Source organism: Mycteria americana, chromosome 1 (genome assembly GCF_035582795.1).
Source record: "Mycteria americana isolate JAX WOST 10 ecotype Jacksonville Zoo and Gardens chromosome 1, USCA_MyAme_1.0, whole genome shotgun sequence".
NCBI classification, from domain to species: Eukaryota; Metazoa; Chordata; class Aves; order Ciconiiformes; family Ciconiidae; genus Mycteria; species Mycteria americana.
In genome coordinates, this window is record NC_134365.1 from 63,912,221 (window position 1) to 63,940,211 (window position 27,991).

Consider the following 27,991-nt stretch of genomic DNA (forward strand, 5'->3'; position numbering starts at 1 on the left):
TACCTAGCAGATCCCCTTTTCATTGCCTTCTTAACCCGGGCGTGCATATGAGTTTGCAGGCTTGTGCCTCTCTGGGGAGAAGTGGAAGATATTTATTTCAGGAGTGTCTTGTGTGCATCATTTATATGCTGAACACATGCCATGTGCTTTCGACAGTATTTTTCAAGCCTGCACTGTCGTTCTGGTGGCAGTCAGCAAGCAGCCTCTGGTTACAGTGCACTGGCAGCTCTGCAGGTGCTGCAAAAGGTCTTACTGCCTACTTAATACAGGGCAGGGGCTTGGTCTCTTGCCACCGCAAAGGCCACGTTTATAAATCAGCAGTAAGTGCTAGGAGTAAAGCAGAAGAAAACATCAGTGACTTTCCAGCTGTTCCTTCTTTAGTCCCCAAAGTGTATTTTTTGCCCTTTGGGGTGAGGTGGGGGGATAGGGAACTTTACCTCATTGGCTTTCCTGAAACCTGTTGGAAGTACAAGTGAGGCGGCTGCGTGATTTGTGTATGCATGCAGAAGAGGGCCATCTGAATTGTAAATAGCACCTGCTAAATTATTATTAAGTGAAAGCTGACGTGGGAGGAGTTCTCAGGAAAAAAAAGTCAAGTCTTTTAATAAAAGTCATTCAGGCTGTTTTAACATTGTCCCCTGGCTGCACACTACATACTTCAACTCATGTGGATGCTGTGGGGAGTTACGTGAGTCGTATCAAGGACAGGGGAGGCCCCATTAAATCCAGTTAACTGTCACTTGTGTGAGAGCTTTAAATGGCTACACTAAAACTCATTATTAAAGAAAGGAACTATCAATTTTATTTAATGCATGGTGCCCAACCTTGATTCTGCTCCCAGCCCAGAGACTCGCTGTGCGCAGGGGTGATATAAAAATTAGACCTGCACTCTTCAGGGCTTGCATGTAGCTGTTGCGGAGTCCTGGCTGCAGCCTGACTGGATAACTGGGGCTGCGGGAGGCTGCCCTGCACCCCTGCCAAGGCAGGGACCAAGCCTGAGCCCAGGAGGATTCAGTCCGTGTTGCCACTTGCCTTAGTTCAGACAAAGCATTTGCTAGCACAGCTGGGGCTGCTGAGCCAGGCTTCAGGCAAGCAGGAGCGCTCAGTGGGCACGGCTGCTCGTCCTGAGCATCCTCACCCCCTCTGCTCCTGTCAGAGAGCAAAACGGAGAGGAACCAGGGGCCAGCCTCATGCCGTCCCACGCAAAACATGGCAAGTTGTCTGCTAGGATCTTCCTGGGTCAAAGGGAGGCAGCAAGAAAGGCCCAGCCTCACACAGGAGGTTTCTTGGCGGACCTGAGTGCAAGAGGACTTCTCCCAAATGAAACCACCCTTTTCCCTCCCTCCATGGCTTATAGCCCCTCTGCCTCTCCAAGACTCCAGGAGCGAGGATGCTCTTTCCCCAGAGACTGGCTCTGGGGGATGCTCAGGGGACATCGCTGTCACAGGGCTTGGCTGGCATGGATTGCCCCATTACTCCCAGCTCGTTTCTTTATGGACATTGTGGCAAGCGTTGTTGGCCTACGTAATCAGAAGGCTAAAGTTGTAAGTCGTATTACAGGCTGTAATGAGAAATTTGATCCCTGTAACAAACCATCCAACTTTTATTCACATTTATTATTATTTCTGCTATTGCCATGGAGTAAAGATCCTTTTTAAAAAAAAGAACATGTCACCAGCACAATTTGATAGTGTCCTCAGGAAATTTAGGGTTGTGTTTTTCTCACATTAGCTGCACAGGCACATTTGCAATAAAAACGACTTCGCTGCAGAAGCCTTCTTTTCCCATCACCAAGCTGTCAATCAGCCTGTAATTTCTTGGTATTGGACTACGCTGAAGAGCTGGCCGAATTATTCTCCTTACAACATGTGCCCCTAAAACCTCAAATGTGAGAAAATAATTTTGGATGGAAGGAAGAAGATTTCATACCTCTTTTTTTAGGGGAAAAAAATATTTCTCCTGCAATGAGATATAACCTCCGAGGAGGGTGGAAGTGGCAGCAGAGGAGTCCAAAGTCCTCCCTTTATCCACAGGACAGCCTTGCTTCCTCCACCCCCTCCATTTTTGGGGGTCAGTGTTTGTCCCCTGTTCCTGTCCCCCTGCTGAGGCTGCCAGCAGTGTTGCAGGGACAGCAAGGGGCTGGTTGTTGATGTGGAAACCAGTCCCTAACAACAACTCGTTTCACCAAGGGGCACAGGCGGCCATCTGACGTTGACAACGTCGAGTGACTGCTGACCTTGTTTGTAGCATCAGCTGATATCAACTGGAGCCCTGCCAGTTTGCACCAGTCAAAAGTCTCTCTCTTAATGGTGGCGATTATCCTGATTTTTATAGCGGTGCTGAGAAAGTTGCAGCTGCTGTGCTTCACATCCCTGACTTTAATTTGGGGTGCCTGGGTCTTCTGGTGTTCTCTTTAGAGGAGCGTGTGAGAAGAACCTCTCTCCTTGCTCTGCGTCAATCGTTTTTTTCCCTTTTTATTTTGTATGAAGAGATATTGCTCAAGCACACCATGGAATGAAAGCCATAAAGCTATAAATTACACCTCTGCTAGGTCCACAATATGTTACCAATTACATCTGCTTTATTATTCGCGTCCGGGGGGAAAACATACATCAAACCAACCCCACTCTCCAGGCAGGTCGGTACTGTACTAGAAGGAACACCGTGACTCTTCTTAATCAGTGGAAAAACAAACACAGTTTCGGCTCACTCGCATACGATATTTGTGTCCAGGATGACAAGTTGAGTAATATCGCTGCGGTTCTCCGAGCTTGCCGCGTGCCACATGCTACGGCATTTGTGGCAACATCATCACCCCGTGGAAAGGAGAGAGGAGAGACAGCACTTAGAGGGGCAGGGAGCTGGGGGGGTCCAAGGACCCAGTCGCAGGGACCTTGGAAATTGCTGCCAAGGAGGTTGGTGGGGGGGAAGTTAATACGAATTGCAGCAAACGGCATCAGAAATCACATTAAAGCCAGGGGTCATGTCTGCAGAGGAGGGCATGCTGCGGTTTGCAGGGCTTCGTTGCTAGAGCGGGGTCAGTGGGGTTTTGCTTGTGCGTTCCAGCAGGGGTGAGGGTTTCCCCATGTGTCCTGATAGGGGTTTTCTTTTGCGTCTGCCCTGTCTTCACAAATTCATCGCTGCGGCAGGGATAAAGGTGGGGGTGTTGAAGCAAACTGGAGTGGTTGCTTTGCTGGTTACTTCTGTGTAGCTACATATAGTCATTTTTGGCTTGCCACAGCACCCCTCTCCTGAGCAGTTTCTGGGCTTTGGGCTGCTGGGAATTAACGGGAAAATGGGTGTTGGGTGTGTTCAGGTGTGTTTGCTTGACCATGCTACTCAGCATTAGTCGTGTGGAATAACGTTTGTATTTTTCTATCTGGGTGTATATGTTTATGCATGCATGTGTGTGAGTGTGTATGTGTACACCTGAGCTCCAGAAAATCTTCTGAAGAGCAACACGGACTGGTGGAGAACGGGTTTCTTTTAGAAAGGGAGCCGAGTGTTAGGTACTTTCAGGTCTCCACATGAAGAAGTCATCCATGTGTACTGCGGAGTTTGTTGTGGTTTTGTCACTGAAGCATTCATTCAGCTTTTAACTTTTTGAAGTTGAAAACAAGTCAAGGTTATGTTTGTGCTTAATAATTCAGCAACGGTGCCAGCTCAGCATATTGTCCTTTTCTTCCCTAGTCATTCTGGTTTATTAAAAAGAAACACTGACGACAGATAGAAGGGTGAAGGAGGCTGTGCCCTTCCGCTTTAACTCCTGCCGGACGCTAACTCCTTCCCCAGGAATCCCCATAGATTTGTGCAGTTCACAATACCTTTGCCCCAGCGGTACCATCCCTACCCTGGGCAGGGAGAGCGGGCAGCAAGTCAGGACTTAGACGTCCTCTTCTCTGTGGACCATGTCTTTTTTTCTGAATAGGAGTATTTTCTGTTTCAGTGGAATATTACTCAGAATCCTTCAGTAAGTCTGTCTCAGTGATACTTTATTTTCACTTTGGTTATGAGGTTGTGGTTTTCTTTTTTTGTTTGTTTGGTGGAGTTTTTTATAATAAAGATGTAGAAGATCATTAACTCTTCCAGAACCAAAGCAGCTTGCAGTAAAATAGGTTCTTGTCTTTTCTTAAAAAATAAAGTTATATTAGGACCTAGTTCTGCCACATGCTAATGTGTACATTGCTTCATTAACAATGCCGTTCATTTCCAGGAGATCTGCTTTCCAGTCTTTCCAGTGATGGTATTGTCACTGTGAATAAGAATAGATGAACACAATTTTATGAATCTGGGAGAACTGAGAGCACACAGTGAAGCTCGTGTTGTGTAACTCACATCTCCAGAGTCCCTGAGCACAGACCAGCATTGTGCACGATTCCCACACGCAGACTTGGCAAGCAACCTGAAACATCATCTGCTGCTTCTGTCTTGGCTCCTCAACTTTGTCCGCGCACCTCCATTTTGTCATGGTGTATCATCTCCTGGTCCTGTCCTGGCTCTCTGCAGGCCAGAAGCTACACAGTGGTTTTACAGGAATAATCGGAGGGCTTAAGTCAGATCCACCAAACTGTTTAATGTAGGATGAGCCTGAGGATTTGAGATTTGGCCTCCATAAGCAGAATACTTCGCAGTATTTGACATCAGTTCTTCCTGAGAGCTAGATATATTCCTGGAGACAATGGGAATAGGAGTCTCTTTAGGCAGAGGAGGTAAAAATAACATTTACATTCCTGTTATTAAAAATGAGAAGGGGGATAGAAAGAGAGCAGGAATCTTGGTTGTTGTCAGTATAGTTCAATCAGGGGTAATGATTTATTTTAAAGCATAATTTGTGTTGAATACATATTTCTGGAAGAACTTGATTTTTGTGTGTGTGTGTGTGCTGTATCTGAAGTCTATATCCCATTTTCCCTTCCTGCCACTGAACAAATGCAAAAAGCTGGGGTAGGCATCTTGACACTGTGGTTTCACTCTGATGTTGTATTGCAGGTATGGCCTCGCATGTGCAAGTTTTCTCTCCTCACACCCTTCAGTCAAGTGCCTTCTGTAGCGTGAAGAAACTGAAAGTGGAGCCGAGTTCAAACTGGGATATGACTGGGTACGGCACACACAGCAAAGTCTACAGCCAGAGCAAGAACGTGCAGTCCTCCCAAGCAGCCGCCGCAGCAGCTGTCAACGCCTCCCTCCAGATTCCCAATCCGAGCATCCCTTACGAACAGACCATCATCTTCCCAGCAAGTACGGGGCACATCGTGGTGACATCCGCCAACAGCACTTCAGGTGTGGTTGCAGTGTCTGGGCAAACACTGGGCGGGCCACACAACCTGATGCGTCGCAGCACTGTGAGCCTTCTGGACACCTACCAAAAATGTGGACTTAAGCGCAAGAGTGAGGAGATCGAGAACACAAGCAGTGTGCAGATCATCGAGGAGCATCCACCAATGATTCAGAACAATGCCAGTGGGGCCACTGTAGCCACCGCCACCACCTCCACGGCCACCTCCAAAAACAGTGGCTCCAACAGCGAAGGGGATTACCAGCTGGTGCAACATGAGGTGCTCTGTTCCATGACCAACACGTATGAAGTGTTAGAGTTTCTTGGCCGTGGAACCTTCGGACAAGTAGTCAAATGCTGGAAACGTGGCACTAATGAGATTGTGGCTATCAAGATCCTAAAGAACCATCCTTCCTATGCCCGGCAAGGCCAGATTGAAGTGAGCATCCTGGCTCGGCTGAGCACAGAAAGCGCGGATGACTACAACTTTGTCCGCGCATACGAGTGCTTCCAGCACAAGAATCACACGTGCTTGGTCTTTGAAATGTTGGAGCAGAACCTCTATGATTTCCTAAAACAAAACAAATTCAGTCCCTTGCCCCTTAAGTACATTCGACCAATTCTCCAGCAGGTAGCAACTGCCCTAATGAAGCTGAAAAGCCTGGGACTGATTCATGCTGATCTCAAACCAGAGAACATCATGTTGGTAGACCCATCCCGACAGCCATATAGGGTCAAGGTCATAGACTTTGGTTCAGCTAGCCATGTGTCTAAAGCTGTGTGTTCTACCTACCTTCAATCCAGATATTACAGGTAAGAGACTGGGCTCATGTAACATTACTAGGAGAAATATTTTACCTATGGGAATTTTCTTACATTCCTGTAAACGAATGAGAGTCATCCCTTAATCCTAAACTGGGATGGCTCTCAGAACGGCTTGTTGGTGATAGAAAAAATGTTATCCTAACCTCTTGGAGTTTACTTGCATTGAAAACCGTCGTAAATTTGTAAATAACCATAAAATGTTGTAAAAACGGTGTTTGCCAGTTACAATTTAGAAAGCCTTTCACCTCTGTCAGTACTTTGTTCTCTCTGGGACTGTTTCCAGAAGAGGGGATGCATCTGGAGAGTCCACATTTCCTTTCCAAGTCAATGCAAGTAGGTTCTTGGTTTCAGAAAGACCTTAACCTAAACAATCAATCTTATTTCAGCTGTCTCTTCCAGTCTTTATTCATATATGAAACCAGGGACTTCACAAGAATAAGGTTGGCCCACAGGAAAACTGTATGGATGCAGAAGATGCTTTGTCAAGTAGTTTTGACACAGGCTGTGGAGCTTGCTAGAGTCAATGGGAGTATTCTGGCTGGCTCCTGTCGGCTCTACTCCAGGTGAGCGGGCAGCCTGGCCAGGCTGGAAACACCTTTCTCCATGTGGGAAGCTGTTGGTAGGGATGAATGAATATTGTCAGTAATTTGGCATTGGACTGAGGACCTGGCATGGGCAGTTGATTCCCACTCACAGTGCTTTTAACTACAGGTATGCTATGTGCTAGGATGGAGTTCTGACCTCTGTGTAGGCGTGCCTGAAGCGAAACGTGTGAACCAGCTATATCCCTCTTCAGCAGTTTCAGCAAAGCAGCCTCTTTTCATAACCCCTGGAAGGTCATCCTCTCCCCCTGTCTTGACTCCAACACTTGACACAACAAAGTCTCTCTGCAGATGTTCTCCTCAGACCCTCTCTTTGGTACCAGTCAGCCTTTAGATGACAGCTGAATTTTGAAATGTTCAGGCCATGTTTTTGTTGTTGTAATTCTGTGAAACGGGAGAAGAGGGAAAATGTGATCCTTCTTGATGACTGACTTAATGAAAATCAGTCCTGGCAGCATCCACAGCTCATCAGATGGGTTACAGAAAAGCAGGGTAGTTGCTCTGTTTGTAAATAGGAGAGAAATCTGTCTTATACATGGGGAGGACTGGGGACAAAGAAACAACACGAGTTGGTAGCAGACCCTTTTCCTACTTCATAAACATCACAGTGGCAAAGCTCTCCTGAGCTCTGAGCTTGGGAAGAGTTAATTTTCACAGGAACAGGAACTTTGACAGTGTAGCACCGCAGCAGCTGATTTTTATCTGCTTGTCCTTTGCTCTGAAGGAGGCTAGAAAAAAATCCCCAACCCTAGTTTATACCTCAGAAGAGGCTTATTAAATGAAATATTCTACCTGATGACAGTCCCATCCTCCAAGAGAGACATGTTTCTGTGGTAAATATGCAAAAGCTTTTAGGGTTGCAATTACCTGGCAGACTAGAAGGAAAAAAAAAGATAATACAGGCATTTTGTTGTTGAGTTATCTGTGATTCTGCATTAGCAGCCTAGGTCCCTAGCTGAAAGACAGAAGGGGCAGCCAAAATGAAATATGTGACAGAAAGCAGAAATGAAAGAGAAAAATGGTTCATTCTCAGCGACAAACAAGGAATATTTTTGTGGCAGTCTCTGGGGAAGTAAAGGCTTGATAAAATTTGCTTTTTATATTTTAAATGTTATTCCTGCCCGGTCTGAAGTTGCAGCTTGTTAGATAATAAGTTCTGTCTGTCTAATTCCTCCCTTGTTTTCCATGCCTGAATTGATGGGAGGAGGGGAAAAGGGGCAGCAGCTCACCGGGAAAAAAAATAAGAAAAAGAAAAATCTCCTTGGGTTGAATTACATCAGCAGGGGGCTGCTGATGAAGCTAAATTCAAGTCATGAGGAAAATTTATATTCTTCTTCATTTTCTGATGGGGAAAAATACAGCACAGAGTAAAGACCCATTCCACTCCAAAGAGAAGGAACTTTCATGCTAGGGGAAACACAGGGCTTTATAAAGATTTCATGTGTCTTCCATTTAATTTACACTTGTTTTGCTTGCTAGAGTATAAAAGACAAGGGGATGACTTCAAGAAATGGCACATTTAAGCTGAACGTGAAGGAAAAGCTTCCTCGAAGTAAAACCTCTCAGACTCTAAGCAGGCATGCCAAAGAAGTGACAGAAGCCTGTGCCCCATGCATTTAAGGAAAGACGAGGCAGAGTGCTGGGGAATATAATGTAAGAGGTTGGTTCTCAGCTGGAGGTTTTTTATTATGGGCTTTTGGGAGCAAATTCCCAGGTCGCCCCCATATTTTATTAACAACTTGCTTTTTCTTTTCCCTCTTTTTTTTTTTTTTTGTTTAATACTACTCTCAAGAATGTGATGGTCAAATTCTTTCAAGTGAGGAAAGTCGTGTGGGATCCTGCTCATTCTCAGAGCAATATAAGGCCTTTCCTCTTCGTATAAATGATAGGCCTATTTTCTTCTCCCAGAGGTGGAAGACAGAAGTGTCTTTAAATAAACTCCGTGCTCTTTCTTGGCCCATATCTGCATAGCCCAGCATAACCTAAGACAGTCCCAGGGCTGCTTGCAGACTTTACGTGAGCAATTTGCCGTTGCTGCCATGTAAGGTGGCCCAAAGATGAACGGGATCCCTCGGCCCAGTTTCTTGTGAGAGAAACGGGCTTGCTATTGCACTGCTGGCGCAGCTCGGGGGCCCTCGCTGGGCACCCCAACATCAGGACCTCTCTGTCCCACCAGGGATGTTTCCGTCAGGCTAAGCCAGTGCTCTCCAGAAGGATCTGGAGATTTTGGATCCGGATCTGGAAAAATCCAGAGATTTTTCTCCCTCACTCCTGACTGTAGAGGGGCCCGAGAGAGGCAGGACATGCTAGGCGACGGTGGGCCTTGCAGGAACTACCCCCTTGCCGCCAAGAGTTCTCCTCTGGGAGGGCAGCACCGTCGCATCCCGGGTGCCTGCCCCAGGCCTGCGCCTCTGGTAAAGGCCATGAGCACCAGCCAGAGCCTGGCGGGGTGTGAGGACAGGGCACACCTTGGGCCCTGCCACTGGCTCCGCACCGAAATGACAAAGGCATCATGGCCGTTGCGAGAGCTTAAGACCCTGAGTCCTTTACTAAAGGGGAACGGCCCCAGAGCAGACTGGGAACCAGGGGTAGGGTCCTCTCACCCGCCAGGCCTGCACCAGCACGTTGTTATCTGCCCTGGCCCCCACGGCTGCGCAGCTCTGGCGCTGTCGCACTCGCATCGTTCCCCCCGCTCCCCACCAGCGGTGCTGGGCTGCGCAGGGGCTCTCCCGCCCCGTCCTGGTTTCGTCGGCCGCTCCTTGCGCTGATGCTCCAGCCAAGTCAGAGATTTTGTCAGTACTGTGGTCAGAGTTGTCATCTAAAAGGGGGTGTGCTGTGAAGAGGATCAGCCTCCTTCCACCCATCCGTCTTCAGCCTGTGGTACAAAACTCACTGTGGTGCAAAGCGTTTCTCATGTAGCATCCTTAGCCTGCGTGTGTAGGACCTGGCTGGAGGCCATCCAAACGTTCCCCCTTGTTTGGGACAGTAGTCCCAGCCTTCCCACCAGTCACCGTAGTCCTTTGTCTTGTCGCTTATCACTAGCTGAGACGGCCCAGGCCTGATCAGTGACCCTTCATGGAGGTATGTGGTGACGCAGCCATGGTCTGGAGGTGCCTGTGTGAGGAACCAAAGCAGCCGATGGAGAAGTGCTCTGCCCAGCTCGCCGTGCAGGAGCGGGGCTTTGCAGCTGGCAGTTTTAGCCAGAAACGCTTAGGCTAGAAATGAAGCCCTGTTCACAGAGCAACCGATCAAAAAGCTGCGACAGCTGCTGCGTCACGGGGTATCTTCATGGGATTTTATTTTTTCTTTTCCTATTTTATGCTGCAGTTTGAAGGGGAGATCATTGAGGTAGGCTTTGTGATCTCCATTTTGCAGGAGGTCAGAGGGATGAATGACCGGAGAGATCCCTTCTGGGTTGATAATCCACGTATGAACAGCTTCCCGGGAAAACCCACACCCTGAGAAATGCAGGGCTCAGGCTGCAACGGATGCCCCCTCCGTTAGAGCCCACTTTCATGCACCCAGGTGGAAGAGGGGAGAGTACCCTCTGGGAGAGGGGGTGGTTGGGGTGGTGGGTAGAGCTGCGGTCCTCCCTTGCAGGAACCAGAGGGGTTCCCTAGCATGGGGTGGCAGCGCTGGGACGCTCGGAGCAGGAGGGCTTCTCCTGGGGGCACTACCACCGAGCCACCGTGCCCTCTTGGCTTTTCTTTGCTGCTCAGCTGAAACAGCTGCTGTGTTGCACCCCAGGGATGAGCACGTTTCACTAATTAATGGCATAATCACCTTACGAGGTTTAAGTCTTTTAGAATTTGCAAAATATTGCAGATATAAAATAACGGCTGTCACCCCTGCACTATTAAGGGATAAATGTAGTTTTGGTGCCTTGTTTTCAAAAGGCTTTGGTATGTGGCGTGTCTGGCCATGGGTTGAGATGTGTGCTTAGTAGGTAAGTGGCCTTTGATGAAATGTTTGGATAACAGAGAATGAAGCTGAGTATCAGTTTGAAGAGGTGTTTATCAGTCTAGATTCAGACAGTGAAGGAAAATACGCAGGCATGAAGGCCTACACGCGTGTTGTCAGCTGCCCATTCGGAGTATATAGGGAGGCCGTGTGCAGGTGTGTTTTTTAACCGGCTGTACATGCTTAGCTGGGTGGGCGTGGGTCCTGAGGCATGCAGGGGGCTAAACTGGCACACGTGAACATTGTGCCATGACAGGTATCAGTCCTCTAGCCGTGCTGACAGGGAGCCAAAGCTAGGTAGATTCCCGAGCAGCGTCTCGACCTCTTCCCCATTGTGTGACTCAGAGCACGCGCCGTTCTGGCCAAAACTGCCCTTTAAATGAGGCAGTAGTAATGGCAGCAGGGATAGGCTGTGCTTGTTAGTTTACTCAGTGAATTGGCATCTGTTACGTCCTTGTATAACAGTGTTAGTGCACTTCCATTTCAACATCTTCTGCCATTCCGGACTTGCAAAAACATCTCTATCTCAGACTTGACTGCTTTTGCAGCTGTGGGAGCTTCATTGCTCTGCCAGTCTGTTTCAATCCTACCTGCAACATTCACTGCTTTACTGACTCTGCCTCTCAAAGGTAAAGAGCAGGATAGCTAGATGGTTTGAGGAGGAATGTTTCTTCTGGGGACTGGAGCGGAACCACCAAGTTCATTGCTGAAGTTTAAGCTCGGTTTCACTTAGTGATGATCACACCTGGTAGGACTACAGGCTTGCAGAACAGGCATACATTGTAGAAGACTTTGCAGAGGAAAGCAGACTTAAAGCTATACTATTTTAAGCAGCTCTTAATTTCTTCCCCAAGGACATTTGGAGTTTGGAGTTGTTTTTTTCAGAACCAAAATTCAGCAGAATTCTTTTTTGCAGAACCAACACCAGGATTAATTGAATCTCAGTTTTATTGTATCCAGACCACCAAATCTTGGAAGGGAACAGCCGTTCAGCTGAAAGCTTTTGGCTTTGTCCCATCTGTGGGATAGTTAGGCCAGGTTAGTTTTTGATTTTACAAAACTCAAGCAAAGATAGTTCTTCGCCAAGTTCCTTTGTGCATAAATCGCCCCGGAGCAGGGATGGTGACCGGCATTGTGCCTGTGGTGCATCCAACAGAAGATACACACTGTATATTCCAAAATAACTCCCTTTCTGGGGTCTAATTTGAAACAGAAAAGCCTGTATTTCAGCCTAAACAATCTCTTCAGACCAGAGTCTCCCTAGGGTTTTCTCTACTGAAACCTTCTTACCATCTCCTTAGGTGTCTTTTATTTTACTCTGAGCAGACATGCCAGCTCCTCCTTTATCTTGTCAAAGTTAGCGATCTGCCCCTTTCCCTGTGATGCTGTAGCATCTCCCTGCCCGGCTCCAGCACGTGATGCTGGCCTCGCTCCGAGAGGAGCCCTACATCCCTGTGCGGAGTCGGAAAGGCTGTCACAGGAGGGCTTTGTTTATTTATTAACCAAGTGTATAAAATATGCCCAGTTATGTGCCTCCAGGCCCAAGAATATTTGAAACAAAGGGCTGTTTGCAAGGAACCTGACAGGGAGGCTTTCCCCGGCAAAGAGAAGTTGTCGATAGCCCGAGGAGGGGGAGGAGTCTTCTGTTGCTTCCTTTTGGCTCATCCATGTCTGAGTGGTGGAAAATCAAATATCTCAACTGAGTGCTGAGCCAGTCCCTTCTGTCCCCTCTCCCCTCTCTGAAAAAGCTCCTATACAGCAAAGACAGGTACTGACAGTAATTATTCCTTCTGCAGATCTCAGTTTTGTCTTGGTGGCTGGAAAGGAAGGAGCCTGTGTGCCCACAGGCAGGGCTCAATCCGTTAGGAGTGTTGTAGATCAGAGACAAGTACGTGAAAGGCAGCCAGAGGTAGATACCAGGGTCGGGAGCACTGTTTTTCCATCCGCTGATGCCACCCCACGGGTGAGAGGCTCTGGTCCACACCAGTCAGCTGGAGTTGCAAAACCTCTGCATAGTCCAATGAGGTAAAACCCCACAGGGAACTGGTTGGCAAAGTCCCACTAAGCACAGATTAACAACAACAACAACAAATTAAATAAAAAGATTTTTGGCTGCCACATGCACCATTAATTGTTGGAACAACCAGAGACCCTAACAGCACCCTGAAATCTGGGCTTTGGGCCACCTGTTAACCATACCCTGTTGTTCCCGCATTGCTTTTCCCTTGTTTATCACTGTTGGAGATACTTGCATGAAAAAGAGTGTTTGTTTCTTAGGAGTTCCTAATTTCCAGCCATTTCTCTTCCCCACCTGAAGTTACAATCTCCCTTTAGATGTGGAAAGGGATTAGGATTGCCAGTGTGACCAATGCAAGCGGCAGGAAGATGGCCTCAGGTGAGGGGATAAGCACTGGGAGCAGGTGAACGGCTAAACAACGATCCCTCTTTTAGGAAAATGGCGGTTGTGCAAAAGAGCAAGCAAAACACAGGGGAAAGAAGGTAAATGCAAATTTGCGTCTAAAAAAAGAGCGTTTTCCCAAGGCTGCCGCAGCTTTTAAGCGTGTCAGTGATCCCTGTAGAGGGAAAGGCAGCCCTCTGGATTGCAGGCAGCCCCATTCACCCTCAGTGGTGCTGCCCGTGGCCTGGGCAGTGCTGTGCAGGCAGGGAGCAGGAGCAGGAGCAGGAGCAGGAGCAGAGCAGCGGTGGCAGGCAGGGAGCAGGAGCAGGAGCAGAGCCGCGGTGGCAGGGCTGCTGACCAGGGCTCAGTGGTTGACCACCAGCTCTGACACAGGTGTCCTGCCCATGCTGGGGCAGCTCACCTCACTCTTCTCCCCATCAGCTCCAGAGGGACATGATTTTGGAGAACAGTGCTCCTCTTCTTCTCCACCCCCTCTTACTCCATAGCTTTCCCTTTTAAGCACACCTTCCCTCTGTGGGCGTTCACACCACCCCGTGCCACACGGTCCCAGGCCTGGGGCTGACCCCCCCCGAAAGCAACACTTTCTGGTTTGGAAACATGCTTCAAATGCGGCTGAGCTGGAGTTCCCGTGTGTTTTCGGAGAGCTTGCAGAGAGGAGGCAGCATGCAAATACACTCCGTTACCTGTCTGTGTACTGCTTCCTGAAGTCATCTGCGTGCTCCTGATGTAAACATCCATGAACTTCTATTCTTTTTAAACCCAGTGCTGAATCCTAAACTAATCCCTACCTTATCTACACTCACTGCCAGAGTTACTTTGGTAATGCTGGGAGGATCAGTGAGAGGCTTGGAAGTCCCAGTCTCCCCACTTGCAGGTTGGCCACAGGTGTTCTTGTGTTTAGGGTTTTTTTGGTGTTTTCTTTTTTCTCTTGCTACCATCTCTCTCACATGATCACCAAAACAAGCCTGTCACAGGATTTCCTGCTGTCTATTTATCTTCTCTCAAGCTTTATAAGCACAGTAAGTCCCTTTAAGGCTGCAGCCTGGTGCAATGATGTGAAAAATCAAGGTCACTCTCGTATTTACTGTACCAGGGCAGGTCTGAAACAGCTACAAATGGCTAGCTTGTTTAACTTAAAAAGAGCTATTTACCTAAGAGAAATCAAAACCCTCCTATTGCAGCTATTGGCTGTAGAGCTTGAGACTCCATCTCTTTGGTACATAAAAGACATACTGTCTTTTGGTAAAGATACCTGTGCTCAGAGCACGGTCTGGGAAATAACCTAGCTCAGTATGGTGACAAGCGGTTGCTTCTCCAGCAATATGTGTGAGTGACGGTACAATTAGCGGGGCTAGAACAAGGGCCAACTGCAATCAGAGTCCGCTGTTTGCGTGTATATGAGAGACATAAAGTTTGGTCTCTGCTCCTAGTTGCTTACTTCTGTGGTTTTGTGTTTGCTCTCCTTTCTCTCCTCCCACTCAAGTCGCTTCCTCGCCAAGTGCAAAGGAAACGGAGCAGGGGAAAAGGTGCTCTTTTTTTTCAGCTCCGATGACAGAGCAGCAGCAGCTCCTCATAGGAACAGCAGTGTGGTAACCCATGGACGTAACTCCAGCAAAAGGTGGTCAGTGGAGGAGAAGGCACTGCAGTCACACACTGGAGTGTGGTTTTCCGTGTCCCTCTCCACTTATTTCAACACTTGTTTGGGTCAGGGCAGTAGCTGGCTAATGGCAGTGGTGGCTGCTGAGAAGCAGAACGAGGTGAGGGGCTGTTGGCATGAGTCTGGTGCTCCAAGTGTGAAAATAAGAAGAATTACAAGTAGCAAGATTCATCATCCACAGTTCTGAATATGAAAAAGCAGCATTAGCAACACAGTTTGCACAGGATTTCAGGGATGCTTTGCTCAAGTACCACGTATTTAAATCCTATCAGGTTTTTGCCTCCCCCTGTACATTTGCTCACTGCAGGCAAGAGATTTAAGTGTAACATGGAGGCAGCTTACTGCGTATGTCTGTGCATTCATTAGGTTCGCAAGTTTTAGGCCCCAGCACAGTGGGACTGAAAAGCTGTATTACACTAAAGAGCATTTTCTGATTGGAAAGTGTTTCTGCTCTGCTGCTTATTGGCAATGAGGTTAGAAAAGTGGCTGACGTTGGTTTATGAACGAATGAGTCATTACCAGAAGAGAGAAATTACCTAAAGATGCTACAATTAGTATGGGGTTATACATTCCCCAGCTTCAGACCCCTGAATGCTGTGATTTCAGTCCCCAAAGTTTCTATCTTAACTTCTCAAGCCACTTGCTGCACTGACGCTTCAAATTAGCGTAAGCTAATGTAAAGGTGGGGGCTCAGTAGCTGCCTCCTTCTCCAGGTCACACTAGGGAAAAGGAGCAACTCTGAAGCAGTGGAGAGTGGTTACCTTGCTTGAAAAACACTAATCTTGTGGCGTGACTTAAGCTGAGTTAGAGCCACAGCTGTTACCTGTTTAAGGAGGAAGGTCAAGGAAATGTCCTTTGCCTTTTACTGTAGGCCAGGTCATACAATGGTTATTCTGTGGTGCTTTACAAGGAAAAAAAAAATAGGGACAGAAGAGAGGCATGCATATATATACTGTGAGAAATTTTGAATGGAAGGGAAGTGGCTCTGGGAACTGGGAGAGGGGAAGGGCAGAGGAGAAATCCTCTTACAGGCAACTGCTACCTGGAAGTTGCTGTTCCCCATATAAGGAAAGATGTGGGAGGAAAGAATATGAGATTTCACCCTTCTTGCTATCAGGAGACTTCAAAACCAGAGATAGCCGATTTCCAAACAGGACGGTGTGCTTCTCCTGCAATATGGGCTGGAAAGTAATGCGTGAGTCCCTGAGTGGCAGCTTGACCTCTGTCTTCTACTTATTGAAGGACAGAAGCAATCACAGCCATTGTTTTACTTGTACAAACGTGATTTATTTTGTGCTGACAGGTTTTGCCTTTATTTTGCTATGACCGCATGGGATGGGTGCTTGGGTGCACTTTCAGGTTCTGTCCCCTCTGTCCCTGCATCTGCTGGTTTGCATTAGCCAGGGAGTAGCAGACACCTACCTGCTACCAAACCTACTGTTTTGTCTCCAAAGGCTCCCGCTCAGGGGCAGAGGTGGGGTAGATGTGTGGGATTTGGCCTGAATCTAACTGAGGTGACTCTGAATCAAAAACTCTATGGTTCAAAGAGTTAACTCTTTGTTGTTGTTTTTCTTTTTGCCAACCACTGCCATTCCTAGCTTGTTTGAAGCAGAAGTTCTCAAGGACAAGCATAGTACTCCGAGCCTGATGAGACATGAAAAGTACCATAAGTTTTGTAGTGTCATCACTGAATTTATATCTTTGCGGGAGGCTTGGGACAGTTTTCAGATAACTCTGGTGACTTGTGCAGCCCCCAAGCCCAGGAAGCTCACCAGCCAAAGCCTTTAGAGGAGAAGGAGAATCGTCTGTTCCAGCAGCTGATGCTCATGCTCATGTAAAGGCAGACAAGAAAAAGCTAGCAATGTTTCAGTTAACTTGACAACAGGAGGAGCAGTACTGTAATGAGTTGTGTTCTAACTGCAGATCGTACGATTAGATCACTTGTGGTAATACTGCTGAGCAACACCGTGTTTTCTCCCCGTACGCTCCAGTCTAGCTGTAGGTGTCTGTCGCTGTTTACCTTATGCTGTTCTCCTCAGATGCCATGTTTTCTGAAGCAGGGCTGTGTTTACAGCACCTAATGCACAAAGATTTTTGAGGTTGAGGCCCTTAAACAAAAGGGTAATAGAGAGTATAATGGTACACATGACCATGAGGGCTAGCACGCACGTTAATGTGACAGCTGGCGTACAGAAGGAAAACTGATGGCCTTTTTTGGATCCAGCATGGTAAGAATTCGTGTTTCAACTAGTTGCTTCCATGCAGAGCTGTGCACTCAAAAGAAAGTCCAGGGTGGTGGGGTGGAAGGAGTATCTGATGGCTTAAAAAAGTTTCAGTTTATTTTGTTTAAGAGTGTTTTACTTGCCAGTGGGAGACTGCAAGCAGAGAATAATCATCCAAGAGGAAAATGGAGTATTTCTTTGATGCTCACAATATTAAGAGGGACAGATGAAATCTAAAAAGTAAACAGGTTCAGCTGAGGCTAGCCAAATTTCCTGATTACTATGCTAAAAAGTTAATGATGAAATACTGCTAGTTGATTTCAGCAGGTAAAAGGAAGTAATGTTGAAGGCCTGTATCAAAAAAAAAGCATACCTAAGCGATCTCATCCCTGTAGTTGTCAAAAATACAGCTCCTGCTGTTGTTAGCAACTTAAATTAGTGGACTGGATTCTGGAGGGTTGCATGAGCAAAAGCAGAAGATAGCCATGTTGTTGTTTCTGGAAATGCTTTTCTGGAGGCTCATTTGATAGCCTATCTCCTCTTGGCAGGTGCATGAGGGACCAGGGAAGGGAAAGGTAGCAAGGGCTGGGTTCTGCTTAGCAATGCCGATATGCCTATGGAGATGTGGTGGCTCCAAATATATTCCTTTGTAATTGAGGCCAAAATACAGCTTGATGGGTAAGATATATAATGAGCAAGAGAAAGAAAGGCATGTTAACTGCGTTGGACGATAACATTCTGTCTTTTGAATGGATTCTTGTTATTGTCACTGACGTTACTTTCAGCAAAAAAATTATGTTGAAATTATTCTTTTTTGCTCTATTGTTTAGCTCTTGTTCTCAGCTTTGTTATGGCCACAAAGAGATGATAAAAATGGATTGGCACAAAGTTGGGTTTCCTGTATCATTTAGAGTTATGTTTTCAGCCTTTAGCACTTTGATAGGGTCTGTTCTTCATTTTGAAAATAGCAATAAAAGAGCAGAGAACATAAGAAAACACAATTCTCTTTTTTTTTTTTAATGAAATTGTCAGTGCTAGTCTGAACTTTGCCTCTGATCTGTATGAAGTCTCTGAACTATGCAGTTGGAAGAAAGCAGATACAAAAGAGGGATAAAATATCCATGTGCCTGGCTACTTTAGAAGGTAATAAAAAGACCCCAAAAGTCTTGCTTGTTTTTAATCTGTATATTTATGTCTACATAAATCTTTTGGGAATAAACTTTAAACATTTACGTTGGATTTAGAGAACTACCTTCCGGCATCAGTACCTACAAGCTAGCAAAAGAAACTAAGCTTAAACTTACGCGAATGGCCATCTTGGCTTCCAGAGGCATGGGTAACATTAAAGCATGTGTTGAATTGCTACACTAAAATGAGGAATGGTGGTAACGGGTATGAAGCATTGCAGTGCGTTTGCTGTTCCTGTGTGGTTATCGGAGGCATTGGGTATGCATGGGGAGATAGCTCACATCTTAGAAAAAGGATCGATCTGCAGCATTTGGCAGCTGAGTGTCGGGACACAGTTGATGCCCCCCCGCTTTGGTGGGGAGTGTCCTGTTACATGGACCTTGAATGAGCCCAAGCCTTCAGCCTCCTCATCAGAGAGAGGTGAAGAATCGCCAGGCGCTTCTCCTCAGCAGCTCGAGAAGTGCAGCAGTGTCTGTCCTACCTGTAAGTTGTCAGGGCATTTTCCTAGCAGCCTTGATGCCCTTCTCAGACTCTGAAGGGCAGCCAAAGTAGAAGTTGGAGAGAGAGAAGCAGGAGCAAACCCAGAGCATGAGAGGTTGGTTCAGATGAAAGATGAGGATGGCAAAGGCCAGAGTTGCTCTAGTCAGCCGATACAGCCATGTGGACCACTTCTCTCAGCCCAATTCTGTGGTGTGGTGTTATGTGGGATTTGAAGAGACTCATTTCCAGTTCAAGGGCTGTGCTTTTGAGCAACCCTGGAGCTCTAGCTCCTAGACACACTCACAGCTTTTACCTTAGCCTGGGGCTGCAGGATCTGATTACTGCCTTCAAAATGGTGTTTTAAGTCCTGTAAGAATGCCGTGTGCAGAATATAACTATAGCCCTTATAGGTAGGTTATATTAGGTGCTGTAAACACTATAACATCCCCCTGTGAGGGGGATGTCATGGCAGCCCAATGACAGGGCAGAAAGGAGGAGGTGCTGCTTGTTTTTCTGCAGAAAATGCCCCTGACTTTCTGTATCACACAGATCAAATTGAATGGTGAGTGAGGGCTAGAGGAGTGGGGATGGTTGCAAACTTTGTCGTAAGAGCCATTGGTATTCTCAAGCAGCTTGCAAAATAGCTACTTCCATTATATTTCCCCATGCTTTTGCCTCCTGAGAAAGATCCAAAGCGTTGCGCGTTTCCCTTCCACACCAGGAGCAGTGCATTTGCTCGATACCGCGTTGCGTTGCATAGCTTTTAGGTTATGCTTGAAGCCATGCCATGCTATCGTATTTGCCGCTGTCATGGTTTTCATCAGCGGCATGGCCCAGCTACTGGGGTACATTTCTTCACAATGCTTTGAAACATCTGCTGTGCCCTTGTTGCATGTATGCATGTGCACACACGTGCACCTCTTTGGTGAGCCATGGTTTCTGCATGCTGGCCGGTGCGGTGGCAGGAGGGCCGGCTTAGCAGCGGACCCTGTGGCACCCAGAGGGGAGAGAGGACTGAGGCACTGAAGGAACTGTAGTATAGTAGAAAGGGCAAGAGGCTGCTGTGGCTACAGTCTGAGCTTGCTTTCCTTGAAGCTGGCATGAGCTTTTTCCAATGAGGCCTTGACTGACCAGGAGCTTAAAGGCTTTCTTATCTGCAGAATGCGACACAGGCTGGTGGCAGCCCGTAATTAATAATGATACTAACCCTCCTTATGCAACCAGGGGATGTCTGACAGCGTTAGTAGGTAGTTGCTCAACAACAAGGCATGTTACAACTAACCAGCTGGGACCAATTATGAAAGCCTCACTAATGCTAGCAAGCACTTGCCTGTTCACATCGTCGGACTGAAGTTGAAGAGATCAGTGACTGCTCTGCAACGCGCGGGCAGGCTCATGATCGGGTGGTGCACAGTGTTGAGCCGAAGCAGAGCCACCAGCCACGTCAAGTGTGGGCTGTCTGTGCTCTGGGATATGTTTGCTGGGCACCCGTGAGCCGTGGTGCCCTATGTGGGCACTGTCTGTAGCTCATGGTTCTAGATCCAGGATGAGGAAGCACCCCCAGGGCTGCAGCACCATCTCCATCCCCACCCACAGCTTCTCCCAGCCCCTCGCTGCAGCAGCACTGATATATGCCCAGTACCTACTTAGCTGCTCACTACGGTTAGAAAAAGGGGGGGAGCGGGGGCTCCTACTTAAGGCTTCCTCATGAATTTTTAGTCACTACATGAAGATTTCAAGAGTGTGCGAATAAAACATAAAATGAAGCGAAAGACTAAGTGGCACTGCACAAAAGGAGGAAAAAAAAACCCAAACACTGAATCATTGTCCAAAAGGTGCAGCCATTAGAGAATAATAATAGTTTTTGTGTGCAGTGCAGCTGGGGCCACAGTTGCAGAAGGAAGGTCCTCAGTGACCTGTGCGATGGCTCTGTTTGTTTAATGTGCTAAAACAAAGAACTGAAAAGCAGACAGGACCCTCGCAGATACTTGCAGAGCTTCTCTCTCAGTTCCTGTGTCTGTGCCCTCTCTCGATGCGTGCACGTCTTCATGCTCCAAATGCAACTAATCACAGCTACATGCTCTTGGATGCCTTCCGTTGCGCATCCCTTGTCTCTGCGCCTCGGCACTCCCTTGTTGTCGAATTGCTATTTTTGTAATTTAGAAACTACGACAAATAACGTAAAGTCAAACGGTTACTATTTTATTGTCTGTTTTTGTAATTCTCAGTCCTTCAGAACGAGCTCGGGGTAATGACATTATTCCCACCCCTCCACCCTGACCTCAGTCTTTTTCTATCCATTTAGGAAATACTGCAGCTTGCTCTGTTTTTAATGGGTGGGAATCAATGTGGCTTTTTAAAATTGGATTCTCTCTGCCTGCACAAACAAAATCAATGGTGTTATTGAGCATGTGCAGAGCTGTGTGAACGGGAGTGAGCCAGCAGGGTTTGCCGCCTCAGCGAGGCAGGGGCAAAGCCTGTAACTCACACAGGGAGGATCACTCTTTATTTCTCTGTCATTTTGGTAAGGGCTGATGAGCAGCTTGGTACTGTTTAGAAAGTGCCAGAGAGCACTTTTCATCAGGTTAATAAGGTTTTTAAGGTGGTCAGTGTGAGGCTGTAAAAATGGGCTAAAACCAGACCGATTTGAGTGCCAGTAGGAGGTTTGAAGATCCCAATAAAATGAGGTTTAATCTGAACCGTGCCTTAGTTCGATATGACTTTACAATTCGGTTTGCCCCATCTTGCGGGGCAGTCCTGCTGTGGCCTGGTCGGAGACCTTTGCTCTCAGAAATGAGTTTCAGAGGGAGCTATAGCAGCAGAGATGTGGTTTTGCTTCGTTCAAGCTAAGCGTTTGTACGCAAACAAATGGGATGGGGAATTTATGTATCCATGTTTATTTTTTGTGGGGGAATGAGTTAACTAACATTGAGCTGTCGTGGGAAACTTGACTGGCAGATTTGGTCATGGCCTTGGGAGATGAAGGGAAGGCCACGTTACAGATGGGTGGTGTTGGGGTTTTGTGTTTTGGGTTTGGTGGGTTTTTTTTAATTACTTTTTCAGGGATGCTCTTCAGTTTTAACATTAGCAGGGTTTTATTGTGTAGTGCGGGAGGAATGGACCCTTCCAGCATGTTATCTTGGAGACATCAGCGTCATCTGTAAGTCCCGGTTCATGAGGCTGTGGTAGATGGTTTGCAGGACTGTATGAAATGGTAACATGGAGGATATTTTCAATTAAAACTTAGCTGTGGAGGGTGTATCACGATCCATGAAAAGCCTTGTATCTGCTTGAAGAGCCTACCAGCTACCATCGCAGGTTGTGTTGGTGGGACAAACAGCGTACACGAAAAGGAATTTCAAAATTAATTCCTTTCCAAGTCTTGATCTCTCTGTGCAAAGTACCCCAAACAGCTTCTATATGTGTCTTCCAGGAGTGAGAGCGATACTACCAACTCTATTAGATGGGACACCAGCAGTCTTCAGCTGCAGCCAGTTTCAGACACCACTGATATGGGTCGGGGTCAAACCGATGACTTAAGTTGTATGTGAAAGACTCCAGAACCTTTTACCAGCCTGCGGGGGCCATTCAGTCATTTCACATAAATGCACATGCCAACGCTTGTTTTGAACACGGCTTTGTTAGGAGCGCAGCAAGCCTGGTGTTTTGCATGAGAGCAGAAATTTCTAGCCGTGTGACAGAAGGGGTTTTCTACTGCTCCTGTCGGCTGAGGACCTGTAAGTCCTGAGAGGGAAGGGGTGGCAAGAAGGGACCTTTCCTCCAGTGACTGCACCACCAGAAAATGTGCCTGTTTGGTGCCCTACGTTTCTGTGGCTAAACGCAGTTCATTTTGAAATGCTGTCAGCTCTGAGGATGGAGTACTAATGAGTGGAAAGGAAGATTTGTGTTTACAATGGTTTCGTATCTCCATAGCCAAGAGGAAAACATGAGCTGGCATTTGGTTCCTGACAGTGACTTCTGCAGGGGTGCCAACCCTGGGTTTCGTGCGTGGCTTTCCAGTGAAATCCTCTGAGTTTGCTTTTCCCGACCCACTTCAGATTTCTTGATTTCTCAGTGCTGAAAATCCCCATTGCCCCTGGATTTCACTTGTAAATGGGGTGGGCACGTTTCTAGCAAACAGGAAAATAACCTGCTCCTGCTGTCCCTGGTTTGAGTAAGGATTTCTTTATGGCCATCAGTTAATTACGTGATTGTGACTGGCCTGGACAAATAAGAGTTTCAGTATCCTGCATTTGGTATAGTTTATCCATGCATGCATTATGAAGTATGTAGAGCAGCTATAAATGATGCAGGAATCATTTCTCGGCACAGGGCTTGGTACATGTATGTATGTACTGGTGGATGCCCTTTTTCATTGTGCAGACACAGTTTTATCCATGCAAGAAGCTTGTGATCATCAAATATCCTTTAAAAGAAGCTAAAAATGTGTCTTTATTGGCTTCTTTTCTTTCCACAGACAGCAAAGGTCCTACTTAATTATTTTCAAATGTTGGCAGCAGTGGGGTTTTCTGCAACTTGCAAATCAGTGCAAGAAGCTTCCCTTGGCTGAAATGCGTTCAGCAAAGGGTCCAGTCAAACACCAGTTCATTAACCACCTAATTTCCACATGTAATACAATTTTTAATCAATACAATGTTTTTTTCGTATGTTCTGGTGTGCTCATTAGAGCTCTGCAAAAAAAAATCAGTGTACTGTAGCGTGTGCCAGGCTTTTTGCTCTTGCTTTATGAAGTCCCCAGGACAGGTAGGTAATTTTTTTGTGGAGAGGCTTCTGTTAACTGTGAAGGCAGGAAACTTCTCACGCTGCTTTGATCCAGCCCTTCTCTCCACTCCAATGTCAGCAGTGTGCTTTGCTGGGAGGACTGGACCTTCGCAGTGTTCGGTGGGACCTGGGCAGGGAGTTCCAAATGTCCAAGCAGGAGTTCTCCCTCCCAGGGGCTTCTGCTGTCCCTGCTTCCCCTGCGTGCTGCCCCAGGAACGGGTGAAAAACGTTGGTCAAACTGCAGGGAAAAAAATAACAGCAGATCCTTCTTTATTTTGGGTTGGGATTTTTTTACATTTTAGGGTTGACGCTGTAAAGATTTGGGTTGGAGCCTTGACAATTAGAAACTTAATTAAAACGGAAAGCTAACGTTCTTAGATGAATCCACAGCTGAGAATTTAAAAAAAAAAAAAAGTATTAACTTGAAAGAGCCATCAAATAATAATGGTATTTGGACTTCCCTGACTTGTTTTGATGTGGATAAGTGATCTCATTTAGGGCTAATCAGAACATGATTTCCCTCCACAATTCCACTTCTCCAAATTTTTAGAAGAAAAAAACCAACCTTTTTTCCATTCTAATTGAAAACCTGCCACTATGAAATTTTGGTGTTGGGCTTTATTGTAACATTTTGGTGGTTGAAAAAATCAGTCCAATTTTACTTTATATAGAGGACAATTTTTGCCCCCCCCCCCCCCCCCCCAACAAAGCAAACCAAAACCCTGACCCCTTACTACCCTCCAGACTGTATGCTTAAACATTCAACATTCTTCCTTTTCTTCCTTTTTTTAAATTTTCATTTTATTTGTTTACAGTGGAGTAAAACTAATAAGCTGCAGTCTGAAATAGAATTGTTGCTCTTCAACTTTCCAAAGCAGTAAGGGAAAATAGATCACACAGCGAGTTTTAAAAATCAGTCAGTGTATGGGATATGCTACACTGAACCTCTTTTCAGAAAAGAACTGGATTGCAGCCTTTAGGAACTGTGTTTACTGTAAGAGAAACTGAATTTGTACCAAGTAAAGGATGTGGGAAGCACCAGCTTGGTACTGCTGTGATGACTGCAAAGCAAAAGTTTAAAAAAAACCACACAGCCAAAACAGGGATTTTCCACCGTGTGGATAAATTACTGGAAATGTCTGAACTCCGTTTGTTCTGGGAAGGTGCACCACGCAAGTCACTTCTCCTCTTCGGCAATCTAGCGAAGGGTTAAAAGTTTGAGCGAGAATTGATTCGGGGAGAAGGCTGCTGCCACAATGCTAAAGACTCATTTATTGGGAGAGCGCTACACTGCTTACTGTAATTGCAAGAAAATTAAAAGAAAGCAAATTAGCTGGGAGCTTTTCAGAACTCTTCCTGCTTTTGCTGACGTTAATGAGATTTTCCCCATACCAAAGCGGCGTTAATAACTTCCGCCAAGTGGCTTCTGTAAGCCATTGCTTACAAAATGAAACAAACCTGGGGTGACAGCGAGGGGGAAGCGCGGAGGGGGAAGGGTAGCGAGCACAAGGGGTGGCGGGGAAGGGGATGAATCCTTAGGATAGGTTATATTACGGTCTCGCACAGCCACATGCGAGGTAGCTCCATGCCGAGGCGTGTGCTGATGGTCTGCGTGAGGATCGCCTGCTGCCACCCGCACCACTTCTCCAGCGAAGCGCCGCTTTCCCCGGTTTGTATTCTGCGGTGGCTTTCGTTGGGGTGATTTCGGCAAGCAGAAAGTTTATGTAGTAAAGGGAAAAATGTCACAAGCTATTCTTAGGGCTGTTTTTATAACCAACGCATTTCCAGGAAGGTGAATTTCCTAAACTGGGGTGGAGGTCGGGGCAGAAGGGAAGGGCTTGATCAGGATCAGCTTCCTTAACAGGAATTCCTATCTTAAGCAAGAATCTGCTGCTTTCCAAGAAACTGGGCTTTTCCACAGCTAGCAGAAGGGATGCTTCAGAGGCAGGGAAGAAGAGCGAAATTATCCGTGCATTTGGAGGCCCCTCTGTGGGGAAATGCTGAGTTGCAAGTGAGTTGCATTGCAGGGAAAGGCTTTCAGCAGGGTAGGACCCCCTTTTGCTCCTCCATCTGCCCCAGGAGAGAGGTGGCCGACAGGGCTCTGCTGAGCGTGGTCCCTTTGGAAGTGAGGCACGGAGGACTTGGGATCCCAAAGTGCTGCTGGGATGAGGGGGACGGATGAAAGCGGTGAGGCTGTAACTCTTCCTCGCTTCGGGTGCGGTACTTTCCTGTGAAGGGATGGAAAAATACCTTTGTTTTTATGAAAGCTGATGGATGCAAATGTTTGTTTATGGTGGGCATCTCTATAGCTATGTACACACAAACCCAATGTATACATACACGAGTGCATGTTGAGTGGGAGTAATATTTTGTAATTTCTAAGGCACTCCTACATGAAGAGACGTGGGTGCCTAAGAAAACATAGCTGAAAGCAAAATCAACATGACCTAGTAAACAACAGCTATCTAGCACATGTGTGCCTACTGTAAAGCAGATCCTGCCTGTGCAGGCTGTGTGTGCTTCTCCGGACGGTGAGAAGTTAACGCGTTTGAACCGAGAGCTCCCTGTAAGATTTTACTGAATTCAGATAATTATGCCGCAAATTTTCTTTTGCATTTAATACCCCACTGTCCGGGTGTAACAAAGTGACACCCAAGAGCTACCACACCTGCTTTGTGGGAAATGGTACCTGCTCGGTGCAGCGAAAGTGGAGCTGGTATTTGGCTGTTGCTGCTTGGCACAGGCACCTTCCTGGTGCTGTCCTGTGGGTGACAGCGTGATTTGCAAGTTATTAAAAGTTTAGGAGGATTCAGAACATCCTATTCCAGCGGTTTCTAAATATTTCATGCCTGTCATCTAAAGCAGTTTCAGTGCTTCAAAACAGCAGGAGAAAAAAAATATGCATTGTATATTTATAATACATGATTGTTGATCTCTGACATTTATCTTTACTCTAGAGAAGAGACCGGGTAACTTGCTTGTGGCGGGGAAGGTAAATGTCATAACCAGGATAGCATGTTGCAGATGTGTATTAACCCTTTTAAGTTAATTTTCTTACCACTTTAATGGGCTTAACAAAGGGTCATGTGATGAATCAGGCCCATCCGTGCTTTTGTCCTCCCACGTAAAGGGATGCACAATGAAACTTGCGCTGTTCCGGGCATGGGCACGGAGATGCGAACCATAAGATGACTCTCAATGGATGACAGCAGAGAACAAGCTACCCATGCAGGAGCCCAGGAGACGGTGGCTCTGTGTGCCCTAGCAAGCAGCGTGGCCTGGTGGGAGCTGGTCTGTAGAGTAAATCAGTTGGTGCCAAGGACCTGACAGCCGTATTTTGGGGGGTGGCTGTTTTGGATTAGATCTTGTTCAGTGGGCGAATGCCTGTTCATGCACTCTGAGACCACTCTCTAATGTGAGCACAGAACAAGTGGGAGCAACTGGGAGGTTTGCCTTGAAAGGGCCCAGCTGAAACCCTGGCATAGATGCACCCAGTATCGTTAGTTCCTTATGTTTTCTTCAAGTTTTACAAAGCTTTGGGGTTTTTTTGTTTGGTTTTTTTTTTACGTCCTACCTACCTGGGAAAATCTGTTTTTTGACTTAAAAAAAGGGGGGAGACATTTCTAGACCTCAGTGTTACTGCAAGAAAGAGTTTGAAAACAAGCTAAATTTAAAAGAGACTGAATACATTCTTTAAAAAAAAACCAAACCAAACTCTCACATGATTTTGCAGGTTGGCAGGTGACTTTTTAGGTTATCCTTTTCTGGGAGAAAATCTGCAGGAACAGCCTGGGTGGGAGAAGAATGCCGCTGTGACTCCCCATGATACTGAAGTGAGGGGAACTGCTTCTCTCTTGATTTAAATCCTTGCATCTCCAGTGCAACAGCTGTGGAGTTATTTGTGGTTCAGGTTCACTGCAGTAACAGCTCTAGGAAAATCTGCTTCCAAAATTTCCCCAAATTCTGACAAGGAGCTACTGAAGAAGTCTAGGCTACATTATTTGGGTTTTTTCCACGCTTTTCTAATTTTTTCAGGCCCAGCCTGCACTTTCCTCTCTGGGCCAGCGCTCTTTCTACACCTCTTGCCTGGAGCAGGCCCTGGGGCATCCCCCACGAAAGGGGCATGGGGTGGTTGGTGTTACATGCAAGCGAGGAGCTGCCCAGGTGGACATCCTCTCTGTGCACAGCCCCCCAGAGCCTTTTGGCCCCTTGGGGTGCCGAGGATTTCAAGGGGGAAGAAATTGGGAAGAACCAGAGGGGAAGGTGATGGCCCCTGTGCCTGGAAGCCCTCATGATGGTCAGCCTGGTGCAAGACGAAACCCTGGAGCAGGAGGGAAGCGCAGGGTCATTCCCATTCTGATCTTCCCTCAAACCTCCTCGTTTTCAAATGCCGAGTACCAAACCCTCCACCGCCTCCCTGGATGCTCGCCCCTACGCTCGCTGCTTCTCTCAGAAATGTGTTTGTAGTAAGAGGGAGTTGAAGAGATCAAAGCAATAAAATGCAGAACACACCGGTACCCGGGAGGGACGGCAAGTGCAAAACCACCCCGCGGTCGGCAAACCGGTTGGGAAGGAGGGATT

General features: G+C 46.9%; 1 protein-coding gene across 9 annotated transcripts in view; it reads left to right on the forward strand.

Annotated features, from left to right (window-relative positions):
• Positions 1-27,991, forward strand: part of HIPK2 (homeodomain interacting protein kinase 2) — a 143,017-nt gene that overhangs the window by 39,052 nt on the left and 75,974 nt on the right. For all 9 annotated transcript variants that reach the window (XR_012775929.1, XR_012775930.1, XM_075503042.1 and 6 more), the window contains exon 2: positions 4,990-6,088. Coding sequence is in view for 7 of the 9 variants with exons in the window: in XM_075503042.1 (XP_075359157.1) it covers positions 4,990-6,088 (1,099 nt within the window). In the remaining 2 variants the exon portion in view is untranslated. The remainder of the gene's footprint in view (positions 1-4,989; positions 6,089-27,991) is intronic.